Source organism: Eumetopias jubatus, unplaced genomic scaffold, assembly GCF_037043125.1.
Source record: "Eumetopias jubatus isolate StellerSeaLion01/CBP00866 unplaced genomic scaffold, mEumJub1_p1.0 scaffold_7, whole genome shotgun sequence".
Classification (NCBI taxonomy): Eukaryota; Metazoa; Chordata; class Mammalia; order Carnivora; family Otariidae; genus Eumetopias; species Eumetopias jubatus.
This window is the reverse complement of record NW_028274813.1, coordinates 29,195,019-29,217,647: the sequence shown is the minus strand read 5'-3', so window position 1 is coordinate 29,217,647 and position 22,629 is coordinate 29,195,019. Positions and strand designations below refer to the sequence as shown.

At 41.9% G+C, this 22,629-nt stretch overlaps 1 protein-coding gene across 2 annotated transcripts in view; it reads left to right on the top strand.

The window, feature by feature from the left end:
* The window catches only part of RGS6 (regulator of G protein signaling 6), a 557,198-nt gene that overhangs the window by 372,008 nt on the left and 162,561 nt on the right, over window positions 1-22,629 (top strand). For both annotated transcript variants that reach the window (XM_088024538.1, XM_028101509.2), the window contains one exon: window positions 14,229-14,328. In XM_088024538.1, coding sequence (XP_087880664.1) covers window positions 14,229-14,328 — 100 coding nt within the window. The remainder of the gene's footprint in view (window positions 1-14,228; window positions 14,329-22,629) is intronic.

Here is a 22,629-nt window from a genome sequence, read left to right as displayed (position 1 = left end):
CTCCGCACTTCCCACTGTCCCCTGTCCCCTACACGGTCCTCCTCTCTGCGTTGCCTGGTGACAGCTCATTGGATGGATGAACTCACCCCGGGGAGGACTAAGCTAATAGGCTAACCAGCTCCTCTTCCAAGCTGACTAGGTGCATTTTAAGTTGCAGAAGTGACTCCTAGGGGCCATGCCTTGGCTCAAGACGGGCTTCAAGAGCTGGGCAGTGGCAGCTCCAGGATCTCTACATAGAAAGGGCCGTAGAAAGGCCCGCGGTCCTTGCTTGGAAGCTGCATTTGCAGAGCAAGCATGCTTTTTTACTTGCACTGTGGTTTTGTTTAAGTTGATAGACATTTGGGATAAGGGAGTCATCACTGCCCTGCCAACTTCTACCCCTGCCATTTAATACTTTCATTAAGATCTAGGTCACTTGCTTTTATGTTCACTAGAGTTCATGGCTGTCCTCTTAAGTCTGGTGCCAGAAGGAAACTTGGCATTTTTAAGTGCAGACTCATCATACAGATGAGGGCCCTATCACCTCCCTCACTAAGGTGTGTTTCTGTTAGTGCACCCGTCCTAAGATCCAATTAACCTTTAGCTTTTGTTTGTTTGCTGCCACATTATATTTTAAGTTTTCGGTTGATTCACTGGCAAAATAGCTTACATTTGGGCTGCAATGTCATTTATCACTCAAACTGTTTGTGTAGTGTTTTATCTACATGTCTGTGCCCTAAGTGTAGGAGTTTCTGTATATTCCTTATCACGGATAGTTTTAGAACAAACAAAAGACCAGCTCTAATCATGATACTCCTCACTCCCGATTCTGGAAAGTAGTGACTTCCTGACCCTCCTGGTTGTGAATCTGGTCTGTGAATCTGGCATTCATTCCCAGCCCTAACGTTAGATGGAGTCTTGGCTTTCAGAAAGCCAGAACTTCGAAGTAGTATGCCTTGTGGCTTCCTGAGGACCAGACAATACACGAGATCACGAGATGTCAACTTAGTTAATTTCGCACATGGAACACTGTCTAATCCGAAAATAATTACTCACCATCTCCTGGGAGAATGTGTGTGTGTGTGTGTGTGTGTGTGTGTGTGTGTGTTGGGGAGGGGGAACCTGGGAAGGGAATGGAGGGGAGGGGAAGAGAGCAGGAGAGGAAATAGTTTTCATTGCATGCTGAACAGAAATAGCTGGAAAAAGCTAAGGTCTGTGGTCTGTAGCCAGTTTGCTAGGGCCGCTGTAACAAAGCATTGCAGGCTGAGCGGCCTAAACTACATAAAGGTTTTGTCTCAAAGTTCTGGAGTCTCCCAGTTGGGGAATAAGGTATCTGACAGGGCCGGTTCCTTCCAAGGGGTGTGAGGGACAGATGTGTCCCAGGCCTCTCTCCTCGGCTCGTGGATGCTGTCTTCTCCCTGAGTCTTCACATCGTGCCTTTACACATCTCTGGGTCCAAATATCCCCTTTTTATGTCGTATTGGATTAGGACCCAGCTGAATGATCTCATTTTAACATGATTAGCTCTACATAGACCCTATCTCCAAACAAGGTCCCATTCTGAGGCACTGGGGGACTCTGAACTTGGGGCAGACACCATTCAGCCATAACCAGGGGATTCACAACGAGGCGGACTAAGAATATCACCGACGCAGCAGGGAGCCCCTGGGAAGTAAGAGCGCGTGGAAATCAGCGCTGACGCTGAGCCCTCCCCCGCCAGCCATTTACCTAGTCAACACCCCTCCACAGGTGTTTGAGGCCCTGTGGAAGCCTTCCTCCTCGGGTGGGGGACAAAACCCACCCCCTCCCAAATTGTGGTCAGTGTGTCAAATCCAGTAGTTTCTTGATTGGTGTCCCTCCTCTCTACCTCCTGGCTCCCTGCAACTCCTTAACCCATAAGGAGAGGAAGTTCCTTTTCCTTGGAGAAGAGGCAGCAGGTGTTCTACCTATGATCTTTTTCTCCACCGTCCCTCCTGATGACTGTGAGGAGTGGGCGGGGTGGCCTAATGACTGACAAAGCGACAGGACCACGTTCACCCCAGCCCACCTGTCTTCCCCATAGGTGGAGGCTGGACACCCCCAGCTCCCAGGGCCTGCCTCACTGGTCTGCGTGCAGCCTCCACCTGACACTTAACTCGCCCTCCTGTTGCGGAAGAGATGCAGGGAGACTGCAAAACAAAACAAAACAAAACAAAAAGTGCCTGCGAAAGCCACTTCATCTGGGTGATGAACAGAAATCATTGGCAAATGACCCTGCCTTTCTCCCAAGGGGGCTTGCCCGGTTTATTTTCTGATATTGGTATTTATCCCCAGGTTTTCAGTGTGCAGCTGACGTCCATCAGCTGCTTCCCAGAGTTGCTCAGGCTCCCGAGAGTAAAATCAGAATTAAATCAGAGAGGTACATACTGTCTTAAATCCCATTTTCTTTGAGATGAAGGAAGTTTTTCTTTCGGTCTGTGCTTCCAGGAGCAATAAGCAAAGGACTTGGAAATGAAGAAGCACACCTTCTCCTGGGTTTGCAAAACTTGTCCTTCCTTTGGGCAGGTGTGGACCTCCCTTCGGCAAGTTTTGCTGCTTACCCTGCCTTGTGGTGGGACTTGGGATCTAAGGCCAAAATAAGGCTGCTCTGGGGAGCTCGGGCTAATGCGGAGTTGGGTAATGAAATCATCATTTTCTCTGTAGTTGGAAACCTATGCACGGTGGGTCCCACTCAGCAAGAAGTGACTCGCTGTTTGGAGCGGTGTTTGGAAAGCGCGGCTCCTTGTTGGCAGCTGCTGGCCCCCTGAGGCAACAACACAAAAGAGCCCATCCCTTGCCCCCTGGAGGGAGCAGCAGAACCTTCTGTGGTTACTCCCTTGCCTCAGATGGAAGAAGAAATTAAAATCTATTATGAGAGAGGAGAGATGAACATTTCTCGGGAGCGACTATCTATGTGCCGGGAACTGTGTGCTAAGAGCTTTTGCCTACGTACTCATTTACATTTTAGAAATAAGCTGTTGTTCCTTGAAATAAAGTAATTCCTGGATTCTAAAGAAATTTGGGGAAATAACAAGCCTAAGAAGAGGATAAAATGACCCATCATTCCTTGATCTAGTCTGTTTAATCCCTTGGTGGCTGGAACGAAAGGGGGAGACCGGTCAGTTCTGCCTTCGTGTGGGGGGCAAGAAGAGGCCTGGAGCATTCTCTGGCACAGGAATGTAGTGAGGGGAAGGACCCAAACTCTGCAGGGGGACCACAGCCTCTGGGCAGGCAGTTACAGCCCGGGAAGGGGAGTCCAGCATCACTTAGGTATGTGTTCCAGAAAACATCAGCCCCCAGGCTGCATGTTCAGAAATAGCATTCATTAGCTGCAGGAGAGGCTTGAGACATGAAACCCCAATGGAAGCCTTGCTGCCGACCACTGGCAGCACCAGTCAGGGTTGACCCAGGGCCCTGTCCCACAGGATCCAGCAAGACTCCAGGATGCTACGTGCAGGGGCTCAGGGGCTTCCTCAGGAGAAGAGGCAGGAATTGTCTGAGGTCGGTGGTGTCACTGCACTGCCTTCTGCACGGCCCCCTGGGGGACTGTACCCCTTTTTCCTCAGGCTCATGAAACATCCCAGAGGGGCCTCTCCCCTAAAAGGTGAGCACCAAGGGAAGGACTTGCCTGTCTGGTTTCCCAGCACCTGGTGCATCGTGAGTGTTCAAATATATTTGGAATAAGGAATGATTCACCTTCTGTTTCTCCTTTAGGACCGCTTTGCCTGATTTTGCCCCTATGGAAGGGAGGGTCCCCCACACTGTGATTTGTCTCAGTCTCCTCCCTCAGGGGTAACTCGTGTGCTCACTGGAGCAGTTCGGGGCATCAGACATGAAGAATGGTATAATCAAAGAAAATGCCCTGGGAAGAGAAAATGACACAATTGGGGGCAATGGGGCTGTGATCTGAGGAAACGAAGAGCAGGCCCCAGGTGGTGCCATGGCCAACTTCAGTGAGATGTTTAGCACCAAGAAGTGGTACCACCTCGGGTTCTTCTGAGTATGAGCAACAGATGGTCCTGAGCCAAGCAGACAAACTCTGGTTCTTGCCTCATGTCCTTGGAATGGAAAAAGGGAGCAAAAAATATAGACAATTTATAATACATACGTGTGCGCATGGACTGGTAATATCAAGGGCCATTTCCTAGAGGAGGGGCTTTTGAACAGGCACTGGAAGCATGACTAGGACCCGGCAGGGTTTGCAGTGGGTCGATGAAGTACAGCGTGAGCAGGAGAGCGTGCTGGGAGTTGTTTGCAGATGGAGTGTCCAGAAACAAAAAGCATTCTGGGAGCTGATGCTGGAAAGGTCATTCAACACCAAATAATAGAGGACCCTGAATTCCCTAACAGGAAACCTGATGTTTATTTTGTAGCAAGAGGGAACCACAGCAGGATTTTGAGGAGGGGATAACTTACATAAATTATTTCAAGCCCTAAAATTCACTCCAGTTGCCATTTTAGTTGTTCGGTTTGGAGTAGGGCAAAGTGTTGAGGTAGAGTCAGAAAGGAAGCATCTGCTCATGCTCAGATGTAAGCCAGAAAGAATGAGTGATTTCAGAGTCCTGGGTGTCCTTGGGGTCAGACGGACAGGTGTTATGTTCCTTGCTCCTCTCCAGGAGGAAAAAATTGTAGTCATATTCCAGGACACTGGATAGACCAGTTTTTCCTTGGAACAAAGATATTGTTAGGCTCTCTCCAGCAGTAAGTGGAAGGTGTTATACATGTTAAAACTAGAATCTTTCTATAGAAACTTAATATGAAAAGATGCATATTCAAATTTGGAGCATTTTATCCTGCTAATTATTTGGACTGCGTCTTCATGTGGTATTCCTTGTGGGCTAGTTCTCCCGTGGTAGGCCAGGTTGAAGAATGTGGCAAGATAAAATTTGAGATGGAAATAAAAAAGGATATTTGTTTTTCCACGTATAGAATGTGGTGTTGGCATTAATTAATGAGCTACTGTGACTCACTGAAGAAGTCCTTGGAAGTAACCTCTGAGCCACCCATCTTCTAATTGGTCCCAGGTAGACCAGAAACTGAAGCGTTTAAAATGTCATGGAAACAATTACTTCAGGTTATAGACAGATGTTTTTGCTGTCCTCAACCCTGACATCTTCCCCCAAGCAGACAACCACAATTCCTTGGTTTGGCTGTTAAGCTATTCAGAAGGAACCGAGAACAGTGGAATGTGAGGAAAGCCACCCACTTCCTCTCCAGGAGGACAAAATTCTAATCTGGTTTGGAAACAATGTAGAATACTGATATTCCAAACATTTATTCATGAGTAGGGGTCACCGTATGTATTAGTTTTCTATTGCTGCTCTAACAAATTACCTCAAGTTTCATGGTTTAACACAAGATAAATTTACTATTGCACAGTTCTAGTTGTCAGAAGTCTGAAATGGGTAGCTCTGGGCTAAAATCAAGATTTGGGGTGGAGGGCATACCTTTTGAAAGCTCTAAGGGACAATTTGTTTTCTTGCCTTTTCTAGCTTCTAGAGGTCACCATATTCCTTACCGTGTAGTCCTTCCCTTCATCTTTAAAGCCAACAGAGTCTCATTTCTCTGACATTTTTTCTATGGTCACATCTCCCTCTCTAAGTGACTATAGCTGGGAAGAGTCCTCATCTTTCATGGACACATAGGATTTGGCTGACCCCACCTGCATAACCCAAGGTAATCATGCACCCGTCTCAAGGGCCTTAACTTGAATCACACCTGCAAATTCTCTTTTGCCATAAGGTAACAGATTCACAGGTTCCAGCAAGTAGGATGTGGACAGCTTTTGAGGGGGTCATTTCTTCTGCCTTCCACACTGTGTACTGAACTTTTAAGCATAGGATATGGCCCCATCTTCTGCCTTTTCTTCCACTCTGCTAAAGAATTAGGTGAACTGGGGTCTGCTTGGGAACTGCTCTGGCAGCTGGTATACGGATCCAGAGAGCCAGCTCTGGGGCAAGACAGCCTAGGTTTGATAACCCGTGTTCTCATTATTCAACAGCCTCATTTGGCCTTGGACAATTTGCTTGCCCTAAGTATCAGTGTGTTTCTCTATAAAGGGAGTAGAATAAGAAGCAGATGGCATACAAATTAGGGCAATTTGAGAAGATTATAATAGAGATTTTAGGTCCTCTCACATTGCTAGAATGTTTTATTGATCAGTGTCCATTTTCCTCATTTGCATTGTAGCTGGCCTTCTGCAGTCCAAGATTCCTTATTCCATGGCTCACCCAAAGGACCTGCTCCACTCATATTTCCAAGCAAACAATAGATTCTTATACAAGAGACACTATGCCTTCTAAAGCTTTGCTGTTCCAGCCAAGCTGAGGGGAAAGTCATTTGCCCTAAAATATCATCAACAAGCCATTTGTTCATTGACCTAGAATGTCATTCTTGTCTGTTTTCCTCTTCAATTAAATGGGGGAAAATGTTTTCCATAAAAGTAATTTATGAAGCACTACATCCAGTAATATTGAAACCATAAAAATAAGCCTCCAGGAGACAGAACAAGTAACACTACTTTATCCTTCTACCCTGGCGTTGCCCCCCGGGTAATGTCAAGCATAGTGCACTGGGGAGCTGCTCTAAGCTCAACTGATACTTGGGCGCCTATGGAGCAATTCTTTGAACATTGTTGCTAAGGTTCATGGAATCTTGAGATTTCTGTTTATTTAATCCATTTCCAAAGCAGAATGATCTTTAAAAATGTAAATACCAAGTTCACTTTAAAATGCAGACCCTAATATATTAAGCATCCCATTAATGCTGGAATCCAAGATAAAGTTCTTTAAGGATATAATACTCATGAGGGTGCCTGGGTGGCTCAGTCGTTAAGCGTCTGACTCTTGATTTCAGCTCAAGTCATGATCTCAGGGTCCTGAGATCAAGTCCCACAGAGGGTCTGTGCTGGGCGTGAAGCCTACTTAAGATTGTCTTTCTCCCTCTCCCTCTGCCCCTCCCCGACCCCTCTCTCTCTCTAAAAAAAAAAAAAAAAAAAAAAAGATGGTACTCATGATATGTAAGTAATGTCAATGTCCATCAATAGGTGAATGGATAAAGATGAGATATATATCTATAGATATATGTATATCTCCACAATGGAATATTACTCAGCCATAAAAACAATGAAATCTTGCTATCTGCAACAACTGGATGGCCTTGAGGCTATTATGCTAAGTGAAATAAAACAGAGAAAGACATACGACTTCACTTATATGTGCAAAACAAAGCAAATGGCCGAACAAGACAAATGGAAACCAACTCATTGATACAGAGAACAAACTGGTGGTTGCAAGAGGGGAGGGAGGTAGAGGGATAGGCAAAGTAGGTGAGGGGATTAAGAGGTACAATCTTCCAGTTATAAAATAAATAATACAAGGGGATGTAATGTACAGCCTAGGGAATATAGTCAATAATATTGTAACAACTTGGTCTGGTGACAGATAGTAACTAGGCTTACTGTGGTGACCATTTTGTAATGTATATAAATATTGAATCGCTATGTTGTACACCTGAAACTAGTATAATATTGTATGTCGATTATTCTTCAATTAAAAAAAGAACATAGCACTCATGTCACTCATTCAATTATTCATCAATAAATATTTACTGGTCATCTATTAGGATTAAATAATGAGAAAAATAGTCTAATGGGTAAATGCAAGTACAAGTTAAAGTGATAATTGACATAGAGAAAAGATAGAGGGTCCTGTTAGAGCTTATAACAGAATAAGCACTGAGAACCACAGACGAATTTTAAGCGGGGGAGTTAAATGATGAATTTTTTCCTTCAAGGGTATCACATGGGTTGCAGTATGGAGAACAGATCAGAGAGGAATCAGGCCTGCCCAACCATCCTTTTTGAATGTTCTTTGATACAGGATCTTTGTGCCAGACAATGTTATTTGGTTAACCCAACCCCATTTCTGTTCCTCTCTTCCCATGCTTCCATGGGGTATGGAGGCTGGATAAGCTGAATGCCTTTTGCCCAGCTCCTTTTGCCATGTGACCCTGCTCTGGCCAATGAGACTAGAGCAGAGATCTGTTGGCATCTTCTGGGAAGGTATATGCTTTCTGGATAAAAGGAGTAAGAACAGCTGTACCAACACTCTGCCCTTCCTGCCTTTCTTCTTATTATTTAATGTAGATGTGATGCCTAGAGCTGGGGCAGCTGTCTGGCAAGCATGAGGGAAAGTCCATGATGGTGGTTCACACAGAACTCTGTAACTGCACTAATGCTACCAGTCACCCATGTGCGCATTGCCTGTTATGTGGGAAAAATAATCCCCCATGTTTAGAGGTTGAATTTTTTTTTTTTTTTTTGCTTTCTATCAAAAGCATTTCAGACTGATAACAATGATTCAAAAGTAAGTTTAACTGAAAACAAATTAACAAGCATTTCAATCATTGTCACAGCCAGCACAAAGACTCTCAGAATTCCCCTCATGTCTTTGAAATCATCGTCTTTCGAACGGGATGGTGAAAAAGGAAAGGGAGTTCCCCTTGTGATGACCTCTGAAAGTAGTATTCCTTACTGCTTTGTGTTTCACTGGCAAGCTCCTTTGGAGCCCATACTTGGCTCTGTTGCCACATCCTTAACTTTGAGCCTCAATGCCTGAATTTTTCTGAAATGTATTAGTCCATGATGAAAGGGAACAGACTGTCTTTTACCCACTTCTGTAACAGTAGAAACTAAAACTATGCCAGGCACTTTGTAGGCGCTCAATAAATGTCCACTAACCCAGTAAGTGAAGCTGAGTACGTTTAGAAGTTGAGAATAGCAGTGTGCTATGTTTTTAAAAATAGAAATGAAAAATCGCCTGATCTTATGGAACACATATGGGACAGAGCATGCTCAGTGAAGCATACACATTTTGGATTAAGAAATGTGATTATCATTTGTCAACTCTGATTCTTGCCTCTGGGCTGATAAGATGTGTCCAAAGAGTCATTTTCACTCATTCACAGACACCTAAACAAAAGGGGTCTTTAATAAAATGCAGGAGCTGGAGTGACAGGCATTAGTAGTGAGAAATAGGCAATTGATTGTAAAGTGAAGATGAAACGCTTCAATAAAAAAGACCTTCATGCCTGAGGCATGTATTTTTTGCTAAAGTTGTGGTGGATATATATATATATTTTTTTTAAATAATGGTAATATAGTTTGCCTATTCTTGAAGTTTTTAAATCTTCCACTGAGGAAAAATTGGACAGGCTAAATACATTGGTTCACTGGATAATTAATTTACACAAACAAAACTAACATTGGCCCTTTGTCCTTCCTGTTAGGAGTGCCATCTGTATCAGCAGAGATGAGCAGGCATGGACTGGTCAGTAAGGAACAGTGTCAGGGCCTCTTTGGATCATGTCTCTGTCTGGCTTCTAATGACATTTGTCCAAAATGATTTCTGAAAACATTAAAACTCCCTGGTCCTGCTCAGCATGCCACCTTGCACAGGGAAGGGTTCTGTGTGGAGCCACCAGGCAGACGGGCAGCGTGGTGAATGGGGACCCAATGGCCTGACTGCCTGTCCTGTTCTTTCCTTGCAGACACAGCTTTGCATTTGTCAAGTCAGTGAAGGCTCTTGTGTCCTAGAACTAGAGATCTTCGTTTAGTGACCAGGACTCTCACTGTAGAGATGAGGGCAATAACGTCCAGAGAGGTTAAGGAACTTGTCCAGGGTTGACCCAGCACATCAGTGAAGCTGAGGCTAACATTTCTCCTGGGCCTCAGACCAGTGTTCTTCCTGCGGTCCTGCTGTGGCCTCACTTTGTGGAGAGATGGTTGCTTCTCCTCACCCCTCTCTTAATCCGACAGCTCTATCAGTGAATTCTGTCTACTGTCTCATGACATTCCTCAGTTCAAAGGAAACCCACCCTATGGTGGGTTTCCATTTGTCCTGCTGTTTGGAAGAATGTTCTACCTGCATGTCAGTGCTGAGTTTTGAGCTCCTTTGTAGGAAGGTATCCTGGTTGTTGGGACTCATCCAGGCAGAACCTGCTGAGCAGGCCAGAGAGGTTTTTTGCATCACTCACTGTCAAATAAGGGCCACCTTGTATTGATTGGCACAGGGAAACTGAGGTCCAACATTCTCTCTTATGACACGGAGCTTCATATTAAAGGGTATCAAGGAATTGATGTTGCTCTTCTCCAGGAACAAAAGTATTAAAACTTAGATGGGACTGAATAGCCAAGAAACTATAAGTAGATACCTTCCCATCTCTCCAGTCCCAGGAGCTGTGATCTATGAGTAGAAGATAAATCTCACCAAGTCTCCGGGACAAAGCGAGAAAAAACACAGAGCAGCTAGGCATCAGCAGTGGACCGAAATAAATCCTGAGATGGTTGATAATCTGATTATCTGGATCGATTTCTCTCTTTCCTTTTCCACCCCCTTAGGACTGAGCTAAACTTCCCCTTCAATGCAAACGGTATTAAGTGCTTTGTATCTGAAGAGCATGTCAGCAGACACTGGTTGAAAATAAGGTGAATCTTGGATTTGGTGGAGCTTGGGCATCATTAGAGTCAGGAAGACTTGGACAAGAACTTGGGCTTTGCCACTTATTAGCCATTTGTCCTGGGGTAAATCTAACCTTTCTCAGCCTAAATTTCAACATCTTTACTAAGTAACTTTTAAGACTGAGAAATAAATTATATAATTTATTTAAAACAATACCAAGGACAGCGTTGATCATATGTAGGTGTTCTGAAAATGTTTGCCATTATAACGTATATAAACCCCTGGGAGCCCACTTTGGGTTTTTTGGTAGGTCGGTACTCTTAGCATTTCACCAGAAACCATGACCAAAAAAAATTCAGAAGTAGTATTATTAGCTGATGTTGCAGAGGACCATGATCCAGAATCAAACTCAGCTATTACAAATTTTCATAACACAACAACAGAATGGGCTACAGAAGAGTATAGGCCCTGATAATTTTTAAGTAAATGGTGGATGGTATAATTGGAATTTCTGCATCCTTAAAAAGCGCTGGATTTTAGGATGCCCCACCTCAAGGACTCATTGATTCTTATTACTAAGTATTTGTGTGGCTTCAGCAATTTCTGATCCGTGCATTTATTTTAGAGCCCCACTGTATCAGTAAGCTATAGCCATAATTTTTCTGCAGAGCAAACCACCCAAACTCAGGGGATTACAACAATAAGCTCCTGAGTGTGCACATCAACTGAGGTTTGACCTATCCAGCTGTAGGTTGAGTCCCTTCTGCTCCAGATGTCTCTCACCTTCCTTGGAACAAAAACTATCTGATACAGGAGGGCAAGAGAAGACGATGAGCATGACCATGCAGGTACATTGAAAGCCTCTGCTCACATCATGTTCAGTATCCTCCCATTAGCCAGGCAAGTCACATGGCCAAGCCCAAAAGTCAAGGGGCAGACTCTCTGCCCACTGTGAGGCCAGGGCATAGAATTGGGTAATTATTAATACTATGGAGGAGTCGAGAATTGGGGACCAATGAACATTCTTCAGCACCTCTGGTGTTGTAAACTATTGCTGCAATGTAATTCCCTTTCTGGTCACTTAAGGTGGTTGTCCTTTTGATCTGGCTGTAACCTCTGATAAATAATATACCTCTTGGCACATTGTGAGCCTACATGAGAAGATAGGTCTTCTTTAATAAATACATCCTTTTAAAATTCGGTGGTGTGATGAAATGACTACACAGAGCATAGAAGAAAAGAATTGTGGAGCATTCCTCAGCACAGCCAGTCCTTAAATCCAGCCCACATCCGCAGAGACTGGAAATTACTGTCATCTAATGGCAAGTCAGGAGTCTAACTGAATTGAAATATTGGCTTCCCTCCAATTCCCAATGATTTTGAGTCCATTCTATAAAAAGCATCAATGTAACTGATATATGTGGTTTCAGATAGCACATCAGATCAAAAGCATAGATTACTTTGAAAATATGACCATTTTTTTCTAGGAATAACTCTCCTTGACTATCAGTAAGGAATACTCAGACTACTCTAAATCATTGGGTTAAGTTTAGGAGCAGTAAGGCAGGGCACTAGCTGAGATGATTAACATGAACGTGGATGAAAAGTCTTCTTATCCGGTCTTTTAACAGAATGCAGGTCTTCAGAGAATAACCTTTATTCTTAGCATGATATATCCATCCACTCCCTAAAGGGCCAGGAGCTTAAGATTCATTCTTATTATCACTACTTCTCAGGAAAACCCAGAAATAGCCAGAGGAAAGTGGTCTTCCTGCTTGGCTGCTTTTCTGGGAATCTTACTGAGTGGCAGCACAGCCCAGGAGTTAGAAACCTGAGCTCTGAGGTCTGTGGCTGTGTTTAAACTCAACTGGGTAGCTGTGTGACTTTGAGAAGGTTGTTTAACTTCTGTGGTGGTCATTGGTGCTGCTCACAGATGGTCAGTTCCCCTTTCCTGCTGGCACCCAGAAAACTGGACCCCCTGGCTCCTTTGTGGTAGGGTGATGCCATATAACTAGTTCTGGCTAAAGAATTGTGAGCAAAGGTGTTATATATAACTTCTTGGCCATAACATTTAATAATCAATGCAAGATTCTCCAGAATTCTCTCTTGTCCCTCTAGCACAATGATAAGCAACATTCAAGATGGTGGCTGTTCCATCAGCCTGGGTCTCAGAGTAACTACAATGAGCAGAGTCCCCCTGGTGACCTGTGATAGACTTGAAGCCTGAGAGAGAAATAAACTTGATTGTACTCAGCCATTGTGATTTTGAGGGTTATTTGTTAGAAAAACTTAACCTGATTTACCCTGGTTTGATATTTGAAAAACAGTGGAATCTAGCTTGTGAAGTAATCATGAAGATTAAATAGGATAATATGTGTATATACTTGGAATAATACCTAGCACATAGTAAATTCTTAATATATTTTAGCTATTGTAATATAATTATTAAGTTATTCTGTATCCTAACCTAGTCTCTAATGACTTATTCATATCTATCAAACAAGTTGCCATGTGACTTTGAGAAATTCAACCTCAAATTGCAATACAAGTATGTTAGACTAGATGGGCTAGAGTTTTAAATCTCTAGACTTAGGGGCGCCTGGGTGGCTCAGTCGTTAAGCGTCTGCCTTCAGCTCAGGTCATGATCCCAGAGTCCTGGGATCGAGGCCCACATCGGGCCCCCTGCTCTGCTGGAAGCCTGCTTCTCCCTCTCCCGCTCTCCCTGCTTGTGTTCCCTCTCTCACTGTGTCCCTCTCTGTCAAATAGATAAATAAAATCTTTAAAATAAAATAAAAAATAAATCTCTAGACTTAAAGTTATGTGCATCTTTTATGGAAGTACTCAGAAGATCATCCTTGTGTTTCACAGATATTCTGTTGCTTAGGGCAACAAGATGTATGATAAAACTAAACATCATCTTCTCCCCTTTTCCAGTTGCTCCTTACCCTCAACTCCCCAAACAATAAGATCTATGTCCTTGTCACAGATTGTTCTGTATCCTGTTCTGAAGCTTTCTGCCCAGGAAATTACATCTGGCTTGTAAATTCTTAGCTACAAATTGGTTTCCCAATATATGCACCTACATCCTTAGTAATCCATTTTCTCTCTCAGCTCTGTGTTCAACATATATACATAATATCTTGTTTTATTAACAAAATCTCACTGGCTTCAAGCCACAGCCTACCATAGACTTTCTTTTGGCAATGTGGTCTTCTTTAGCCCAAAAGGAGAAGATTCTGTCGTTGTTCCACTTTAATCCTGGCATAAAGTGACCACCCTCACACCACCACAACCAACCACTGAAACCTGTCCTCTAGTTTCTCTGGATTAGAACTTTCCATGTCTTAATTTACAGTATTTATTTTTCTCCTGTGTGATTCTGCCTGGATCCTGCACTGGTACCAAAGGCCAGATGGTTCATATTGTTCAGCCCATATATAAACCAAATTTGGGAAAAAGGAGAAATTTCATTGCATATTGAATTACAAGTTGGATTTCATTAGGAATCCTAATATTTCTCCTTCCTTACCTTCTTGATCTAGGAGTCTGTTCTTGTAGACTATGCTTTATGCTCTTATATATAACCTCATGGCCTCCCCACCCACCCCCAGTGCTTGGTTTATTGCAGATCCTGCTACTACATTTATTAGCTGTCTAGGCGGAGGCTTTTTTTTTATATCTGTTGTTCATACATGTTCATACATGTTCATTTTGGCTATTAATAAACTATTACTTTATGGGAGGAAATGACACTTCTTTATCCTCTTTCAGATTGAAGACATAATTACAAAGATGCAAGATGACAAGACAGGTGGTGTGCCCATCAGAACGGTCAAGAGCTTTCTCTCCAAAATTCCCAGTGTTGTCACAGGTAAACACTCTCCTTACAAGTGTTGGTGGCAATAGGAAAGGCTGCTGAAGAGTTGTATAGTCTTGATTGTGCCCTGGGGTGTGTCTGAGAATTTGTGACTAGTAAAGATGATACATTCAATGTGCTTCTTAAACAAAGTCGAGCTCTGGTCATGGTTTCCAGAAGCTACTCTTTGCCAGTGATTCAGAATTGTCTTACCATGACCAGCCCTTCTGTGTACAGGGTGAGGCTTCTGGAAAGAAACAAGCTCATTAATGAACTGGATAGCCCATCAGCAATTTGGCCTATGAGATTTACACAAGTGCAGATATATTAAAGAAAGTATTTTAGTTTTAAACAAGCTTTAAGAAAGTCTTGTGTTCAAATTCTGCAAAATGCTTTTATTTTAAGTTTTTAACTCACTGTACTTGAACTCTTGAAAGAAGTGGTTTTAGAATATTTTTCTGCAATACTTTGAGGATTTTGTGTGTTTTGTATGCTCAGACATTTTTAAAATTAATTACGAAGTGTATCAAACACATGGTTATAGTTTCAGATATAATACTAAAACAGACCACCTGTGCCCAACATCCTGCTTCCTAAATAATGTGTCATCAGTATCTTAGAGCCCCTTGTGAGCCTAATGGATGACATCTGCCTCCCTTTCCACCACAAGTAACCACTATATACTTTTATCCTTATCAATTTGTTGCTTTTCTTCATAATTTTACCACGTGGGCATGCGTCCCTTATATCTAAACAGATAACCAAATAAATTAAGATAAAATTGTGGGTAGTTCTCTCATTATCAAAATATAGCTATTTGCTTTCCAAATTATAGAATAATTAAAATAAAAAATACTGACAATACCAAGTGTTGGTGAGGCTGTTGAGCAACTGGAGCTCTCACACACTGCTGGTGGGAAGGTAAAAATGCAACTACTCTGGAAGTTTCTTATAATGTTAGACAAATGCTTACCATATGACCCAGGAATCCCACTCCTTGGCATTTATCCGAGAGAAATGAAAATGTGCATTCAGACGAAAACTCGTGAGTATTTATAACAACTTTATTTTGAATCACCAAAGCCTGGACACAACCCAAATGCCCTTTAATGTGTGAATGAATAAACAAACTGTGGTAGACCCATATTCATTAATAAAAAGGAGTGAACTATTGATACAGGCACCAACTTAGATGAACCTCAAAGTTATTTTTCTGAGTGAAAGAAGCCAGTCTCACAAGATTGCATGCTATATGATTCCATTTATATGATACTCTAAACAAGCCCAAAACTATAGTGATGGAGACAGATCAGTGGTTGCCAAAGACTGAGAGCTGAGGAAGCATATGACTATAAAGGGATCACATGAAGGAATTTTATAAGGTTACAGTGGAACTATTCTGTATCCTGATTGTGGTGGTGGTGGTAACATTAATTTATATGTAGGTCAAAATTCATAGAACAGCACACCAAAAAAAAAAAAGAGTCAATATTAGTATATCACCTTAAAAAATAAATACATTCAACTGAGGTACCCATTAAGTTTCCTAACTCATTATTCAGACTGTCACTATTTGAACTCAGGTACCAAATAGATGTGGATAATGAAGGATGATTGTATTGTTAGTATGCTCTAATTTTGAAATTTATATAAATGGAATTATAATATTGACTATGATATATTTTTCATACATTTCTGGATTTTGCTTGATAAAATGTTGTTTAGCATTTTTAAATCTATTTTCATGGCAAGATTAGTTTGTTGTTTTTCTTACTTACCCTCCTTGCTGGTTTGGGTATCAAATTTATGCTAGACTCCTAAGATGAACCATGAATATTTCTTTTGTTGATATTGTGTTGTTCTCTGAAAAATGTTTTTCTCTTTAATCTAGATTTTAGGTGTTTCTTTTCAGTTATTTTATTCTTCCATCTGGTTCTTTTTCCAGTGTATTTGGTCATTCATTCAACACATATTTATTAGGTGCTTACTCTGTTCTAAACATTGCTGGGCAGTGGGGATTCAGAAATAAATGAAACAAATAAAAATTTCTGTTCATGGAATTTTAGATTCTAATGGAGGAGACAACAAAATAAATAAGGAAAATTTGCAGAATTTCAGGTCGTGATAAAAGCCAAAGAGAAAAATAAAAGTGTGAAAGGGGGATAGTAGTGTTGCAACTTTGGAACGGGTGGCCAAAAAATACTCTGAGAAGGTAACATTTGAGTAAAGATGGAAGGAAGATGAAAGATTGAGTCATGTGGATATTGAGGGAAAGAGCATTCCAGAAAGCAAGTGCTAAGTCTCCAAGGCAGGCATGCTCTGGCGTACAAAAGTCAGTGAAAGAAACAGAAGGAGCAGCTGGAGATGAAGAGGAAAATCAGGAGGACATGGTTTCTTAGAAGCCAGATTCTCAGAAAGTGTTTCAAGGAAGAATGGAGTGATCTACTGAGTCAAAAGCTGCTGATAATCAAGTAAGATAAGCACTGAGAATCAACCTTTGAACTTAGCAACAATTGAATTCAACTGCTGACCTTGATAAGTGCACACTCCGTGAAGCATTTGGGAAAGGGGATAGCAAAAAGCCTTATTGGAGTGGGTTCAAGTCAAAATGGGAGGAGAGTGATTTGAGGTAGTGAGTATAATTAATCTTTGAAGGAGTTTTCCTTAAAAGGAAGAAATGCAGTAGAATATAGAGGGGTAAGAGGAGTCAGACATGTAGGTTTTTAAGTAATATCAAAGTGACAATATGCTTATATGATGATGGCAATGACTCACTAGGGAGGGGAAAATGCTGCAGGAGATAGAGGAAAAATTTGAGAAGCGATATCATTGAGTAGGTAAGAGATTGAATCTAATGCACGTTAGTTGGGTTGTTCTAGCTAGAAACACGTACAATTTATTCATAGGAAGACGAGTAGAGGCACAGTAGATGCACAGAGTTGCGAATAAACACCGTGGGGTGGTGGGAGCTTGTAGGAGTCTCCTTCTAATTGTTTCTATTTTCTTAGTAATATGGAAAGGAAAGAAGGTGGAAATGTTAGGTTTGAGAAGAGATTAGAAGCTGTGAAATAGTCATCTAGGGGTGTAAAGAGGTTGTCTGGACTAAGGAAATAGAGTTTGTGAGGTAGCATTAAGGACCCTCTTGAGATTATTAATATTTATGAATTTAAAGAGAGGCAATTCTTTCTTGAACCACATTTAGCTCTCTGGATTTGGACATGTGTCAGGTAGAAAGCTGGACTTAATTAAGGCTATAGCAAGTATGAGAGTATAATAAATCAAGAGAGGCAAGAGAGTAACCGAAATGATTGACCATTAAATTTTAACTGAGTAAGGATGGAAGTGAAACATGAGATGGGTGAGGAATAGTGAAGAGTAGTGAATAGTGAAGATGACCATAAACTTTACAGTCTGGTGGAAAAGGAGTTTTGGGGGCCAAAGTAAGAGCTAGAAATGTAGGGAGTGGTGATTGGATAGTAGAATGTTTGAAATTGGGATTATGGAGGGATTGCAATTTATTGGTGGTCACAAGATATGAGGTATGACCATGGGAATAAATGACTGAGATAGGATGGAGGTAGAAGAGAGGAGGTCAAGGAACTAAGGGGCCATGATTTGGGAAGACTGAACTATGTGGATATTGAAATCACTACAGGGGGGTAGTTAGAGAGGGTGATTGTGAGTCTGTGGTTAAAATCTTCATGGAATGAGAGAGAGCCCTAGGCATCAGTAGATGACTTTCACAACAAGAGGTATAGGTGGTTTAATCTGATGTTATGAGAGTCAAAGCTAATCATTTTTGGTAGAAGAGGCAGGGAATGAAGACAGTCTAAAAGAAGACATGAGAAGCTAGGGTGTCACTTACCTGCCTTCAAACCTATGGTGTGTAAGGCATGGGAGGGAAAATAGCCACTGCCTCAGAGAGCTGCAGGAAACCAGGGCTGTTGAGAAAGAACAAGAAGACGAAGGGAATATTCACTGAAAAAGATGAGGATATGAACAATTTTATGTATGATTGACTGTGAGTTCCAGAAGGCAAGTGAAAGGCTTTCAGGAAATGGTATATATATAACCTGGGTAATAAGTGTCCACGGTTGCTATGTACCAGGCACTAGAGTAGTCACAGGAGATGTAAAGATAAATAAAAACCTAGTCTCTGCTTTTCAAAAACTGTTAATCTAATGAGAGAAACAGACACAGGTACACCAATAATTATATGAGCTGTGTGTTATGATAGAAAAAATGAACAAAGCCCAGAAGAAAGAATCATGAGTTTTTCTTGAGTAGGTCTGGAACATTTCTCTGAGGTTGTATATCAGTTTTCTATTACTGCATAACCAGCCACCGCAAATCATAATGATTTTTTATTTCTTGTGATCATGATTCCATGAATTGGTAATCCAGGTAGTTCTTCTGCTGGTCTTACCCATGAGGCCCTAGTCATCTGATGGTTCAGTGGAGACTAGAGGTCTGTGATGGGCTTACTCATTTGTTTGGCAGTGGTGCTTACTCTTAGATGGGGCTTCAGTTCTCCTCTGTGTCACCTTGTATCACCCAGCAAATTAGACTGGGACTGAGACTGATGATCTCAGAGTTCTAAGGGGGAAAGGGAGAAAACTACAAGGCTTCTTAAGGCCTAAACTCCGGAACTCATGCAATGTTAAGTACCTGTAGTCGATTCTCCAAAGCAAATCACAAGACCAGCCTAGATTGAAGAGGATAGAGAAACCAACTTCTGGTGGAGGAATAGAATGTCACATTGACATAAGGAGACGTGATTCTTTAGGGGCCATTATTATAATGATCTACCACATGAAATCATTTTAGAACTGGATCTTAAACATAAGTTGGAAACTGGGGAAGGTCATTCCAGGCAGAGAAAATAGAATTTTCATGGGCCGAAATGCATGAAAAGTATGACAGATTGCAGCAGAGATGAGCTCGTTTATGTGGTTATAATTTAAAATGCATGTATGTGTGCATGTATTTGAAGAGAGGAGTACATTGGCAGATTTGAAGAGAGGAGTACATTGGCAGAATACCCAGAGAAATTAAAAGGATATGAGACTTAACCTTAATAAGAGATTATAGGGGCACCTGGGTGGCTCAGTGGGTTAAGCATCTGCCTTTGGCTCAGGTCATGATCTTAGGGTCCTGGGATCGAGCCCCAGATCAGGCTCCCTGCTTAGTGGGGAGCCTGCTTCTCCCTCACCTTCTGCCGCTCCCTCTGCTCATGCTCTCTCGCTCGGTCTCTCTGTAAAGTAAAATAAATAAAATCTTTAAAAAAAAACAACAGATTATAAAGGAACTTGACTTATAGAATTTATCTCAAAGGTAATGGTTTTAAATAGGAGCAACATCATATCCATGTGTTAGAGGCACCCCAATGTTCATAGCAGCAATGTCCACAATAGCCAAACTGTGGAAGGAGCCGAGATATCCTTCAGCAGATGAATAAATAGAGAAGATGTGGTTTATATATGCAATGGAATATTACTCAGCCATCAGAAAGGATGAATATGTACAATTTACACTGACATGGATGGAACTGTAGGGTATTATGCTAAGTGAAATAAGTCAGAGAAAGACAATTATCATATGGTTTCACTCATATGTGGAATATAAGAAACAGTGCAGAGGATCATAGGAGAAGGGAGGGAAAACTGAATGGAAAGAAATCAGAGAGGGAGACAAACCATGAGAGACCCTTAATTCTGGAAAATAAGCTGAGGGTTGTGGAGGGGGAAGTAGGTGGGGGATGGGGCCATTGGGGGATGGGCATTAAGGAGGGCACATGATGTGATGAGCACTGGGTGTTATATGCAACTGATGAATTATTGAACACTACATCTGAAACTAATGATGTACCATATGTTGGCTAATTGAATTTAAATTAAAAAAAAAGCAGGAAGAGACAGGGAACGTGAAAACTGGTTAGAGAATCTTTAGATGAGGGAGTCTAAGCAGGAATTAAGGAGTCAGAGTATCAACTGGAACCACAGCTTTAGAGCTGCTCCTCGTTTCATTTTCACAAAGATTCTGTAAGGTAAGAATTGTTCTTATCTCCATTGTACAGGTGAGGAACCCACTAATTCAAGAGCATAAGTTGCTTTTCTGAGGTCACACAGCTAGTCAGTCCCAGGACCTCTGCCTCCAGTGCACCCCATGAAAGAATAGTGACTGTAAGATTCTGAGGGAAAGATAGAATAAAAGATAGATGGGACTTGGTGACTAGATGTGGGGCAAAGGGGGATTCGTTCAATATAGGATCCCAGTTAACGTGGTGGATTAAATACATTCATCTTTTTCTCCTTTGAAACCCCACAAAAATGATAATAAAGGATTTTTTAAAGATGTAATCCCAAAGTTGGAGGCCATTACTATAACAATACAATGTGAAAAGTAAGTATCCTTGGATTAAATATCCTTGAAAAGATAGTCCAATACAAAAGACAATCAATGCCTCACTCTCAAGATGTGCAGGTATGTGAGATACTCGTGGAGAAACAGTTCCCAACACAGGAGACAGTAACAACAAAATTTAGGGATCTGAAAAGCAAATGGATGCACAGTAACAGGCACAGCTCTGAGGCAACCTAACCATCACTAGTCAGTGGAGAAAGCTAAAAAACAACTCTATTTATGTGATAGAGTCCTCAAAAGGCTCAAATGCTTGTAGTTCTATCTAGTTAGAATGCATTTGTCCAACATACTCACCTTCTGCTTAACCACCACTCCATGGGCCAATCACCAACTCAGTGTCTACTGTTGAGTGCTATCAGGTCCCACACTGCCAGCACAGCTCGGGCTGGAGTTGAGATTGCCCCTAACACCAATCCAACTCTGGGACAAAAGATAAATCTCACGTTCAACCCAGTCAAGGTAGGCAGCATACATGACATTCAGCCAGCACCTGCTGTGACCCAGGGAAGAGTTAGCAATTGGAATACAGGAACCTCATTTGGCAATGCCAACAAGCACAGAAGAACTTAAGTCTGCACCAGTGGGAACTCAGCAGCCACAGACTGAAACAGAATTTAGCTGTAATGTTGTCGGAGGGAGCCACGGTTGTAGCCAATCCCATGAGCATTATGTTTAAACCCATAGCCAGAGTGCTAGCACCAACACAGCAGCCCCAAGCTCTTCACCTCCACCGCCAACCTTCTCTAGAGAAAATCTGGGATGATATTTCAGGAAAACATTATACCTCTTCAATCTCCTTAAGTTGCTGGTACTAGAGTAGAGAGCTACATCCAGAAAAAATCTAGATCACTGAGACCTTCTAGTACCAAACCCAAGGTGGAAATCCATGAATATGTGGCCACTCTGTTACTGTGCCAATGGAGATTGTGTGTACAGACCAGTAATCAGCCCACATTGCAGCCTTTACTCCCACTCAGAACCTGCATCCATCTTTCTAACCTTTAGTGAAATAGCCCATCACCCATCACAACCAGCAGATACCCTCTCACACGTTTTGGGAGTTTTGCTCCAACATTGGTGTTTCCCCCCCATGGGCAGCAGCTAGGAGTAGCTTTCTCTCTTCTGTATCAGGACCCCATTTCCTCAGTAAAGATTAAAAGGTAAAGATTAAAAATGGTGGATGAAATGAGGCTGGTGTAACCAACACAATGTTTCTATCACTTGTATTGGTGGACAACAAATTGTCCATACCTACATGTGACCGACCACCTGAATAAAACAGAAAGTGAATTCCATGGGAGAGGGCAAGAAGATGGAGACAAATAGTGCAATGAGTGTCCTGTGGTGAAAGCTGAGAAGTATGAGATTCCTCCCAAAGATCGTATTGATGAGGGGCATGTAAGAAAAGCTCTAGAAAGCTACTGATCACCACTTTCTCAGAAGCATGGTAAAAACCAAAGATGAGAGTAACATTAATCTGAATGTATCCCTGCTGGAAGGCCCATCTTTGTGCTGTCCAGCAACTACCCTGAGTTGAGAATCTTATTAACTTATCCAAATCATCCCAAAGATAAAGAATAAACAACTGTTAGTGACTTACACCAAATAAATAAACTAATACATGTGAATATGCAGATGTATACGTTTGTAATAGATCAAATGAGTGAGTCTGGGTGAGAGACTCCAAACTGAAGTTTCTAGAGTATAAGGAAAATTCCCTTATACAGAATGCATTTGCAAAAAAAAAAAAAAAAAAAAAATCAACATTGAAATAAAGGAAAATACAGAGACTTAGTAAATAGACTGAAAAATGGAATTTGTGAGGAATAAGGGTATAGGTGATGGGAAGATATAAGAGCTGAACACTGAAATAAAGCTTTCTAGAATTCACAG